The 13,380-nt window shown below is 34.1% G+C and overlaps 1 protein-coding gene across 13 annotated transcripts in view; it reads left to right on the top strand.

The window, feature by feature from the left end:
• LCORL (ligand dependent nuclear receptor corepressor like) overlaps window positions 1-13,380 on the top strand; it is a 168,472-nt gene that overhangs the window by 35,928 nt on the left and 119,164 nt on the right. For all 13 annotated transcript variants that reach the window (XM_036072083.2, XM_036072084.2, XM_036072085.2 and 10 more), the window contains exon 2: window positions 7,282-7,347. In XM_036072083.2, the coding sequence (XP_035927976.1) occupies window positions 7,282-7,347 (66 nt within the window). The remainder of the gene's footprint in view (window positions 1-7,281; window positions 7,348-13,380) is intronic.

The following is a 13,380-nucleotide window of genomic DNA, read 5'->3' as shown; positions in this document are numbered from 1 at the left end:
GACAATTAAGAAAATCATTGAAACCATAAGTGGTATTTTGAAAAGATCAATAAAACTGCTAAAATTTTGGCTGGACTGAGCATTGAAAAAGGAGAGGAGATACTTAAACCAGTATTGGGAATGAAAGGGGGATATCACTACAGATTCTACAGACATTAAAGGGTAATAAAATCTTTCAAACAACTTTATGCACATAAATACTATAACTTATATGAATGGCCAAAAGTGACTCAGTTAAGAATTAGATAACCTGAATATTTTATATTGATTTTAAAAACTCAATTCATAATTTAAAACATTACCATAGGGGCGCCTGGGTGGCTCAGTCGTTAAGCATCTGCCTTCGGCTCAGGTCATGATCCCGGGGTCCTGGGATCAAGCCCTGCATCGGCTCCCTGCTCAGCGGGAAGCCTGCTTCTCCCTCTCTCACTCCCCCTGCTTGTGTTCCCTCTCTCGCTGTGTCTCTCTCTGTCAAATAAATAAATAAAATCTTTAAAAAATAAAAAAATTAAAATAAATAAAATAAATAAAACATTACCATAAAGAAAACTCCAGGTCTGGTTTATAGTTAATAAATATTAAGACACACAAACGCAGAAAATAGAGAAGAAAAGCTTACTTCTCAGTTTGCTTTATGAGGCCAGCATTACCCTGTTAAAATAACAAAATAGACGTTTCAATAGAAAGGATGCTAACAGTCATTAGTCATCAAGGAATTGCAAATTACAACCACTATGAGATACCCAGTCATATTCATTAGAGTGCTAAAGTTAAAAAGATTGACAGTATTGGGGCGCCTGGGTGGCTCAGTCCTTACGTGTCTGCCTTCGGCTCAGGTCATGATCCCAGGGTCCTAGGATCAAGCCCCACGTCTGGTCTGGCTCCCTGCTCGGCAGGAAGCCTGCTTCTCCCTCTCCCACTCCCCCTGCTTGTGTTTCCTCTCTTGCTGTGTCTCTCTCTGTCAAATAAATAAATAAATCTTAAAAAAAAAAAAAGATTGACGGTATTATGTGTTGATAAGGCTCTGGTGCAACTGGATCTCTTGCATATTACTGGTGGGAATGTAAAAGACTACAGACATTTTGCAAAACAACTCTTAAAATTTTAACAACAAACCAAAACAGCTCTACCACTAAACCCAGCAATAGCTCTCTTAGATATTTATTAAAGAGAAGTGATAACATATTTATAAAGACTTAATACGTGCATGTACATATCAGCTTTATTTATAATATCCACACATTCTAAACAACCCAAGTGTCCATGAACATGAGAATTGATAAACAATTTGTCATATATCCATATAAGGGAATACATCTCCACAATTAAAAGGAAAGTACTACTGATACGTGTAACAACATGAATGAATCTTAGACAGTTTGCTGGTTAAAGAAGTGAGACACAAAAGAGTATATGTTTTGTGATTCCATTTAGATGCAGCTCTAGAAAAGACAAGTCTAGTTTATAATGACAGAAAGTGAGTGTTTCTTAGGGCTTTGGGTTGTCAGGCAATTTACACAATTTACTGTGTTCTTGATTAAGTGAAAGTATACATTTGTCAAAACTTACTGAACTTTATCCTTAAAATGGACACATGGTATTGTATGAAAATTATATCTCTTTAAAGTTGACTTAAAAAAAATCAGAGGGTGACGGGATGCCTGGGTGGCTCAGTCAGTTAAGTGTCTGCCTTCGGCTCAGGTCATGATCCCAGGGTCTTGGGATCGAGTGCTGCATTGGGCTTCCTGCTCAGCTGGGAACCTGCTTCTCCCTCTGCCTGCTGTTCCCCCTGCTTGTGCTTGCTCGCTGTCTCTTTGACAAATGAATAAATAAAATCTTAAAAAAAAAAAAAAATCAGAGGATGTGTTTGTCAGCTGATTGTATGATAAAGGGAATTTGTAAAATGGAATATATATACAGTAGAAGAAATTAACCAGAATGCAGTTAAGTGAAAGAGATGTAAAATACAGAAGAGAGTAACATAAAGTATATAGTGAGGACAACTTAGACACTTTTATTCAGAGTCTTACAAAGGGTGTTATCAGCAACAGATGCTCACTAAAGGAATTACTTTACACAGAAGGGAAGTAATCCAAGGTGGATACTCTGAGATATAATAAGTAATGAAGAGCAAAGACAATGGTAAATATATGTCTAAACATAATAGAACATAATGCTTAGTAAAGTACACAGAACAGTAGCATAAATAGGAAACCTCTGCAATGGTGGGTAAAGATGTTGATTAACTTTAGACTTACATCCTAATTTTAGGGCTAACCTCAGAAAGCATAGAAGTAAAAGACATAATTTTCATACTGATAGGGAAGAACAAATGGAATGAAAAATAGTCAATTCCAAAATTTGCAAGAAAGGAGAGAAATAGAACCATAGAACCTTGATACAAATAGAACAAAAGTAGATAAAAAATTTAAACCCAAATATAGGGAAGCCTGGGTGGCTCAGTCGGTTAAGTGCCTACCTTTCGCTCAGGTCATGATTCCAGGGTCCTGGGATCAAGTCTGGCATTGGGCTCCCTGCTCAACGGGGAGCCTGCTTCTCCCTCTGCCTGCCACTCCCCCTCCTTGTGCGCATGCTCTCTCTGACAAATAAATAAAAATCTTAAAAAAAACAACAACCAAATTTATTGGTAACTCTTTTAAATTTAAATTACTAAATTCTCACAAAATGTCAGTGTTATTTTATTTTTTTGTCAGTGTTTTTAAAAGATATCCCATATTAACAATACAGAAAGATTGTAAAGAAATAATTGGAAAAGACATATCATAGAAACAATAACAAAAAATGTTTTATAGCTGTATAATATTAGACCATATAGTCTAAGGCAAAAATCATTGCTAGAAATAAAATAGGTCACTTCATAATTGGATAAAGTTCTATTCACCAGGAAGCTATAACAGTTATAAAATTATAAAGAATAATACAGCCTTGAAAATAGATAAAGCAGAAGTTCAAAGAAATAGAGAAAGTCACAATTTTATGAAAGATTTTAGATACTTTTCTCAACAATCAGTAGAAGAGACGTAAAATAACAAAACTGAATAAGGATAATTTAAAGAGCACAGGTAACATGTTAACCTAATGAACAAATATAGAATGCTGTATTCAGCAGTTTTAGAGTGCATGTTCTTTTCAGGTATATGCAGAGAATTTTCAGAAGTTGTGTATATCAACCATAAAAACAATCTCAGGAAATTTCAAAGGCTTGAAGTTATATGGGGCATTTTCTTCAGGTAAATTTAAAAATATGCTTCCAAAAACCATGAATCCCAAAAGGAGTCATAATGGAGATTGGGAAATATTTTAACCAAATGATGAGAAAATAGTATGTATCAAAAGTTGTGGAATGTAGCTTAAAGGAATACTTAGATGGAAATTGATAGCTTTAAATACATAAATTAGGAAAGAAGAACAGCTGAAAGTTAATGAGATAAAAACATCCATTTCAAAAAGGAAAAATAAGATAGTAGGAAGGGAAAAATGAAGAGGGAGAAATCGGAGGGGGAGACGAACCATAAGAGATTATGGACTCTGAGAAACAAACTGAGGGTTCTACAGGGGAGGGGGTGGGGGGATGGGTTAGCCTGGTGATGGGTATTAAAGAGGGCACATGTTGAATGGAGCACTGGGTGTTATACACAAACAATGAATCATGGAACACTACATCAAAAACTAATGATGTAATGTATGGTGATTAACATAACGTAATAAAATAAAATTAAAAAAAAAAAAATAAGAGCCAGATAAACTAAAAATAGAGGACATGAAATAAAAACAGAAGCAGAAATTAATGGATAAGGAAACATGCATACGAAACAAGACCAAGGAATCAAAAAGATTCTTTTTAAATTAAAACAATTGAGAAAGTTTTAATGAGCTTTACTGAGAAAGAAGAGAAAGCATAAATAACCAAAGTAAGGAATGAAAAGCGAAGAGGACACGACTGCTGATGCTGTTGACGTTAGATAGATAAAAGCATACAATGAAACATTTGATGCAAATAAATTGAGAAATATAGTTGAAATTGACAGCTAACATAAGAAATAGAATACCTGAGTAGTCCTATGACAGTTAAATAAATTGGATTGGTAATAAGCCTGTTTAGAAAGACTTTATTTCCAGGTGTCATCCCTGGCATATTTCTGCCAAATATTCAAGCAAGACATCTACATTTTTTCATTTTTCCCAGGTGGTAAAGAAAAAGAACATTACTATTCATTTTATGAGGGTAGCACAACATTAATATCAGAACTTGGTAAGTACAAAAGAAATTTATAGACCAGTTTTGATGGTGACCGTAGATGCAGAAATTTTAAAGGAACTGTAGGACAGGAAACCCAGCAAAAATACCTCATGATAATGTTGGCTTTTCCTAGGAATGGGAAAAGGTTGGCTTAACATATATTAAGAGATAAAGAAAGAAAAAATGACACAATTATCTCAATAGATGAAAAATAAAATTCATCATCTGTTGATGGTAGTAAAAACCTCCTTGCAAGCTAGATGTAGAAGGAACTCCCTGAATGTGATAAGTAGTGTTTATTTTATTTTTTAGAAAGATTTGTTTTGTTTTATTTTAAAGATTTTATTTATTTGACAGAGAGAGACACAGTGAGAGAGAGAGCACAAGCGGTGGGGGGGAGTGGGAGAGGGAGAAGCAGGCTCCCCGCTGAGCAGGGAGCCTGATGCGGGGCTCGATCCCAGGACTCTGGGATCATGACCTGAACCACCCAGGCACCCCAAGATTTGTTTATTTTAGAAGGGGAGAGAGCATGCGCGTGCATACACACATGTGTGCACATGCAAGTGGGGGAGGGGCAAAGGGTGGGGGGGAGAGAGAGAGAATCTCCAACAGATTCCCCGCTGAGCACGGAGCCCAACAGGGGGCTCAATCCCACATCCATGAGATTATGCCCTGAGCTGAAATCAAGAGTTTAACCAACCAACTGAGCCACCCAGATTTCCCAAGTGGTTTAGTTTAAAAGTATATTTAATGATGAAACTTTGAATGCTTTCCCATTTAGATTGGGCATAAGTAGTTAAGCTTAAAAATAAAACTGCCAGTTATTTTACCAGCAAAAGATGGATTTATTCAGTAATAGCAGAAAATTGCCATCCTGGACAAGCAAGATATGGCAAAACCATAGGCAAGTACCCTGAACAGGTTTATTTAAAGAGAAAAGGAGGGAAGCTGGGTGGGCTCTTATACTAGGAGTTCAGAGTAGAGTGGCCTTTCATTAGCAGAACTGTGACAGTCTCTCATTGGTTGAACTGCTGCCAGGGGAGGAGGAAATCCTTTTTTCCTCCCTCTGGGACAGTCAAGTAGTATCCACATGCAAGATCCCTCTCTTTCTTTGAGTCTGCAGTTGACAACCAGTGGTAGGATGTGAGAGCTCCCCCTGCTGGCCTCCTGACTCCAAAAATGAGATTTCCTTTTATTAATTTTCACAAAGTCGAGGATGTCTGCTATCATCACTAATTTTCAGCATCATAATAATGGAGATCCTAGCTAAGGCAGTAAGGTAAGAACAGGAAAAAAGAAAGCAGTAAGGATTGGAAGGGAAAAAACAAAACTACTATTATTTATAGATGTTGTATTTGTGTACATAGAGTATCCAGATGAATTATTATAATTAGAGAATTTAGCAATGTCGCTAGATAACAGAGTCAATATACAAACACCAATTATGTTTCTATCAACCTACAAGAAACAAAACTTTTCAGTAGCACCAACACTATGTACTATGACTAAATCTTAATAGGATATACATAAGACCTTGGTCTTACCTAGGGAGGAGCCTAGAAGCCCAGTAGAACAAAAGTGTAAGTCCTTGTTTGCCTTCTTCATTTCAGACTTAAATCTAGGAAATGTGCAACACTTAAATTCAGTAGGCTTGTAAGGAGGGGGGGCATGATATTTTGTCCAATATAATACAGATAACATCTTAAAATAGTTGTTTACAGTATTTTTGGAGCACATTGATAAATAAAATATCTTAGTAATAAAGATTTGGGGTTCTTTCAGTCTGAGTCTTTACCTAATATGAAAGTCTTTTATATAGCATTCTTGAAAGCTCTCTCTGATGATGATTCATTCACTTTTCTGCCTGAAATTTCCACTTATAGGAACTAGTACTGAATCATTTCACAAAGATTTTATTAACTACATATTTACTAAGTACTATGATAACTACATTATTTTGTCAAATCTAAGGCATCATTAATTTTAAGTTGCATCATTTCTTCACATTTTACTAAATGAAAAAATGTTGCCACTCTGGCTATAACACACCATTGATTTTAATATGCATATTGATTTCAAAGATGTTGAAATGTTTTTTAAAGCATTTTATGATTTATGAAACATTTCTGTAGAAGCATTTCCATTGTTTTACAATTTAGGAATACCACTGAAAAAAATCTTTACCTTTCATTTTTCATACCTATCATGCTACCTTTTTTTTTTTCTTCTTCCCTAATTTAAGCACTCTTAAATTCATTCCTTTTTTTGGTTTCCTTTTTTACCATCCTGGTCATTTTTCTTGGGATGCTTTTTACTTTATCAGTAAGCTGCTTAAAATTGAGTAAGATACAGCCTTCAAAAAGAAAATTGTAAAATATTAAAATCAGTATATCCAAAAGGTAGAATACTCTTTCAAATTCATGATTCTTGTTAACTTGACAAGATTTTTGGTATTTTTTTCCTTAAAACAAGGTAGTCCATAGCCATGAACAAATTATTGTGTTCTAATTTTTATAAGTATGTAGGTTTAAATTTTGTACATCATACTTTTCACAGCAAGATTTTCTCCCCATTGATACTCATTTACTTATTCTTGTAACTGAGGTTAAAGATGCTACTTTGTTTTATGTTAACATTTTTTGTTACAGACATAAACTGGAATGTAATACGTGTCTTTTTTCATTCTTCTCCTCTACAAAATTATTACCAAAAAAATCTGCCTATAATATTTCAACCTTGGAATATTTCTAAATAACAAAGATGTTTACTTGTTTTAGTAGTGAATATTTACATTTGAATATTTTAAATTCTTCACAATCATGTAATTTCTGATAGTCATTGTATGATTGTTTACTGTTTTGTGTATTGCCTAGTTCAGCTTAATTCACCTAAAGGAAAAATGACGCCTCATAGTTACTTAAATTTATAATTTTCTAATTCATTTGGGATTATGGTTTTTGATTATTGTGAAATTTAACTTTTCCAGTAGGTTATATACTTTTCTCTCTTTTACAACACAGGTTTTGAGAGTATTTTAGAAGGGCTTTATGGACCACGGCTACGAAGAGACCTCAGCTTATTTGAAGGTAATGCTTTTTAAGTTTTATTTTAAAATTGTGACTTTTTGTCCCATTTAACAAAGAAAAATGGTTGTTCTGTGCTAACTTTACATTAAACATGAATTTGTGGTCTTGTTTAATTAGTATTTTTAAATAAAGTGATCTAAATATTGTTTTTGTTATTATATAACGTTATCATAATCTTTAGTACACTGACCAAAATGGAAAGTGAAGCTTGTTTTTGGCTTAATGGTGAAATTTAATTTTTATTGTAACGTACCCTTGCTTATTCTTTTTTTTTTTTTTTAAAGATTTTATTTATTTATTTGACAGAAGGAGAGCACAGATAGGCAGAGTGGCAGGCAGAGGGAGAGGGAGAAGCAGGCTCCCCACTGAGCAGGGAGCCTGACGCAGGGCTCAGTCCCAGGCCCCGGGATCATGACCTGAGCCAAAGGCAGACACTTAACTGACTGAGCCACCCAGGCGCCCCAACCCTTGCTTATTCTTAAAGAGGATTTCAAAGGGTTCAATTAAGTAAATATTTCCTGTTGCTCATGAAACAGGTAGCCTGGAAATCAGATTGTCGCTCTGAGAAATCCCACCATGTGTGTTCAGAGTTTTATATTTATGTATAATGCTATTATTTATTAGCCACTTCTTTCAAATGCTGTAGCATAAATCCTAGTGGAAGATTTTGATTTGTGATATGATTGCTGTGATACCATAGTTTAGTTGTTTTATTGCTTGCTTGGAAATGTAGAGCAGTAGGAGAACGCTTTTGTAGACCTCTGAAATTTTATAGTACAGTTTATTCACAAAATAGGTAACGCTGGTATAGATTTTCTACTTCAATTTTGATTGAATTATTTCTGAATCTTGTATCTGGTCTGTTTTATGTCCACTTTTATCTTCTATTCTACTATGGTACCTTCCATTCTACCAAGACCCAAGACATCTCTAAAGGTGCTTCTCTCTTCTGTGTAAATAAGTCTGTTGAGGTGAGGGAATGATGGTGGAGTAGTCAAAAGTTTTCTGCCCATTCTTCATTAATGTTGAGCAGAATAATTGAGTTAGGAATCATAGATCTGAAAGTATCTATGAAAGATCATTTGTCCCAACCACCTGTCTTCGTTGAGATGAATTGATATCCATGTAAAATATGACTTTAAGAATGGAGACTCCAAAATGTGCTTGTTCTAGTGTTTTATCATTCTTCTGGCTAAGATCATTTTTTTAATTTCTCTTAACTTTAATCATTTCTCATCTTATCATAATTCAACACTGAATTATTTTTACCTGATATATTTTTTAGCAATTCTAATTGTAGTTTCACATATTTTTCTGAGCTTACAAATGAACAAAGGAAAAATCTAAAAAAAACAAGAATTTAACCTAAGCCTGACATTTCTTCAGCCTTCCGTTCTTAACCTGCTGTCCTCATTCATGTCAGAAGTCAGCATTATACTTAGTTGCCTTCTGACAACCCAAATTACAGCTTGTGACTCAGCCTGTTGCTTCCCCCACTTACATGTGTTTATTTATATAGTTGTATATATCTGTATATATTTATGTTCCTTCAGAAATTGTTTATTATACAAAGGGCAGAATGTTCTAAGGAAATAAATGCTTTGTATTTTGTTTTTAGACTAGTACTTCTTTAGTATACAAGTTGTATGTTTATTTTAGGAAATTCAAGAATACAGATAAGCCAGAAAGAAAAAATTACCCCTACTCCCATGATCCATAGATAACTTTTAAACATTTTTATGTAAATATAAGATCTACGTTTGTATTTGTTCTTTAATTATAGTAGTATATACTATATGCACAGTATGTGTAATTTCTGTGCCTGTTGTGTTCACTGGTATATCATTTGGGTATATTAAGTCTAGACCATCTTTCTTAATGGCTGCACAGTATTTCATTGTAGATCTATTCATAATTACTTATTTAATTTAATAACCCATTGCTGTATATCTCATTCAGTTTATTTAAATTCAGATAGATCTTGGGCGCCTGGGTGGCTCAGTTGGTTAAGCGACTGCCTTCAGCTCAGGTCATGATCCTGGAGTCCCTGGATCGAGTCCCGCATCGGGCTCCCTGCTCGGCAGGGAGCCTGCTTCTTCCTCTGACCCTCCCCCCTCTCATGTGCTCTCTCTCTCTCATTCTCTCTGTCTCAAATAAATAAATAAAATCTTTAAAAAAAAAAAAAAAAAATTCAGATAGATCTTGTACTTTATGCCCTTTTTAGTGCTTTTTTTTGGTGGGGGGAGTTAACAAAATTAGCTAAGCTTTGAAACTTGCGTATAGACACATATTCATTGCCTTAGTTTACCCCAAATATTCTTTCTCCAGGTTTCTTAGGTAAATTCTTCCTCCTTTTATTTCCTTTTTTGAATTAAAAAATAGCATCTAATTAAATTGTAGCCTTAAGAATGGTGATATTAATTACTGCAATAAATCTGTGTGCAAGGATGAAGACAGTCATACATTTTGAGGGAAATTAAATCAGTACTATCAAAAGTGTAGAGCCTCTTGAAAAGGCTCTGTAGAAACTATGCATTATAGACATCTCCATCTTCTTTCTTATCCTCTTATAAATAAGTATGCTTTCTTTGTAGTTGCCATTGTTAAAAATGGTTTAATATTTAGATGCTGGGACTCTAAGTATTTCTCACTATGCAAATCTATATGCAGGAATCAAATAGATTAGTGTATGTTTTTAGATGAATCATTGGAAATCTGAACCTTTGTTAACTCACTTTCCAAAACTCAGAAACCAAATATATTGGCTAGCAAAGGATTCTTGTATATTATTCTAAATTATTTTTTGTTATAAAATTAAATACATAGTATTTTAATTTTATAATGCGTTAATTTAGATAGACTACATTGCATACCTACTGCTGTTTCTGTGGAAAATATATTCTAAATTTCATATTTGCTACCTTAAAAAATCAGCTGTGGCACAGAGCATATTTTTAAGTTTAAGACTTTTGTATCATATACATTAATGTTTTGAGAGGTTTGTATTTTAATTCTTGAATTTGATTCAGAACCACCTCCAGATTGAATGGTTTGAAGGAAGCGTTTGAGTGGTGCTAATTTTTGTTTTGTTGGAAACGAAACAGAAGCCCCTGTTTTCTATCTTCTTTGGTATGTTTTGTGACTTTCTCTCCTTTTGGGGAAAATATAACTATTATTTTGGCGGGGGGTGGGGGGAGTCTCCAAAGAAGGTTTGAATGTCATAAACTTCAAACTTTTATGTATGCCCAGAAAAGTTCCTTACATTCTGTGCCTCTCTTCCTTCTCATCTCTCCAAAACTTATTTTTCCTGATGCCACAGCACTTTTAAGCAAAAATTCCCTCTTTTTTTCTACTTTAGTCAGTCCTTTCTCATGTCTTATTTGTGAGCTGGTTTCTTTCACCTGTGGGAATCATCTGATTTACTTGCCATGACTATGGATATTTACAAAAATTTGGAAAGAGTGTGGTCGACCTGTGTAAACTGATAGATCCAAAGGGGGAGATTATGTCAGAGTTCTTCAAGCTATAGCATATGGGCCAAATCCAGCTTGTTTACTGTTTTTGAATGGCCTGTGGGCTAAGAATAATTTTTACATTTTTAAATAGTTGAAAAAATAAAAAGATTAACATTTAGTGACATATGAAAATTACGTGAAGTTCAAATTTAATTGTTCAGTTAATAAGGTTTTATTGAAAACATCCCCTCTCATTTGTTGAAACATTGTCAATGGCTGCTTTTTTTTTTTTTTTACCACAACAGTAGAGTTGAATGATGTGGCAGGTTGTATGGCCTACAAAACCTAAAATACTTACTATAGAAAAAGGTTTGCTGACCCGAGTGTACCACTGACTGAAATTTACTATTTTTGACTTAATATCTTTTTTTCAACTGTAAACACTATGATGATAGAGACAACAAAACTACTTTTTAATAAGATTTATTAGGTAAAACATTAAAAAATTTTTTTATATGAGTATAGTTGACACACAATGTTACATTGATTTCAGGTGTTGCAACATAGTGATTCAACTTCTCTACATGTTATGCTGTGCTCACCAAAAGTATAGCTGTCATCTGTCACCATACACTGCTATTACAACGTCATTAACTATATTCTCTATGCTGTGCCTTTATTCCTGTGACTTATTCATTCCATAACTGGAAGCCTGTTATCTCCTACTCCCCTTAGTCCATTTTGCCCATCCTCCCTACACCCTCCCCTTCCCTCTGGTAACCATCAGTTTATTCTGTGTATTTATATTCCAGTTCAGTTTTTAGTTTACTCATTTGATTTAGATTCCACATGAGTAAAATCATATGGTATCTGTCTTTCTTGGTCTGACTTATTTCAGTTACGTAATACTCTTGGGATCCATCCATGCTCTTGCAAATGTCACAGTCTCATCCTTTTTTTAAGGCTGTGTAATATTCCTGTGAGAGAGAGAGAGTGTGTGTGTGTGTGTGTGTGTGTTTAGCCTTACATCTTCCTTTTCCATTCATCTATTGATGGACACTGGATTGCTTCCTATATCTTGGTTATTGTAAATAATGCTGCAATAAACATAGGGGTGCATATATCTTTTTGAGTTAGTGTTTTTGTTTTCTTTGGGTAAATACCCAGTAGTGGAATTATTGGATCATACGGTATTTCTATTTTTAATTTTTTGAGGAACCTCCATACTGTTTTCCACACTGGTGTACCAATTTGTCTTCCCACTAACAGCGTACAAGAGTTTCTTTTTCTCCACATCCTCTCCAACTCTTGTTATTTCTTACCCTTTTTTTTCAAGTCTTTATTTAAATTCTTGTTAGTTAACATACAGTGTTTAGTTTCAGGTATAGAATTTAGTGATTTATCACTTACATATAGCAACCAGTACTCATCACAAGTGCCCTCCTTAATACCCATCACTTATTTGCCTTTTTGATTTTAGCCATTCTGACAGATAAAAGGTGATATCTGATTGTGGTTTTGATTTGCATTTCCCTGATGATGAATGATGTTGAGGATATTTTCACGTGCCATTTGGCTATCTGTATATCTTCTTTGAAAAAATGTCTGTTTCGGTCCTCTGCTCATTTTTTAGTTGGTTGGGTTTTTTTTGGTATTGAGTTGAATAAGTTCTTTATCTATTTTGGATGTTAACCTCTTAACCTTTTATCAGGCATATTATTTACAAATATCTTTTCCCGTTCAGTAGGTTGTCTTTCTACTTTGTTGATGGTTTTCTTTGCTCTGCAGAAGCTTTTTATTTTGATGTAGTCCCAATAGTTTACTTTTGTTTCCTTTGCCCTAGGAGATATATCTAGAAAAATATTGCCATGACTAGGTCAGAGAAATTGCTGCTTATGTTCTCTTTTAGGATTTTTATGGTTTCAGGTCTCACATTTAGGTCTTCAATCCATTTTGAGTTTGTGTGTATAATCTGAAAAAGTGGTCCAGTTTCATCTTTTACAAGTAGCTGCCCAATTTTCCCAGCATTTATTGAAGAGACTGTCTTTTCCCTATTGTGTATTCTTGCCTCTTTTGTTAGATGAACTATTTTGGCTGCTTATTTTGTGTCGGGAATTGTGATGAGCAGTGAGGAAAGAAAAATGAGTAAGTAGGATCTCTTCTAGGAATTCATGGCCTAGTATTAAGTCAGTAGTTTTCCAAGATGGATTGATTATTTATTTTAAAACCAGAGAATCTAATACTGCTCTATTTTATAGTTATATATATTATATTAGCTCTTATCAATGTGCACACAAAAACTTATCTGAGTGTATTCATCATGCTGCTTGTAATACCAAGATTAGAGAAACAGGCTAAATATCCAACAATAGGATATTTATTAAGTAAGTTATGTATCTGTTTGATGGACCATGCTTATTTATTAAAAATTATTTAGAAGTATATTTGAGCATAGGAAATATTTGTGACAAATAAGCATGTGTATAATATCCTAATTTTTAAAATAAATAGCATTTTTTATTTTTTTTTTTTAAAGATTTTATTTATTTATTTGACAGAGAGAGAGATAGCGAGAGCA

This window comes from Halichoerus grypus, chromosome 3 (assembly GCF_964656455.1).
Source record: "Halichoerus grypus chromosome 3, mHalGry1.hap1.1, whole genome shotgun sequence".
Lineage (NCBI taxonomy): Eukaryota > Metazoa > Chordata > Mammalia > Carnivora > Phocidae > Halichoerus > Halichoerus grypus.
This window is presented reverse-complemented; position numbering and strand designations above follow the sequence as displayed.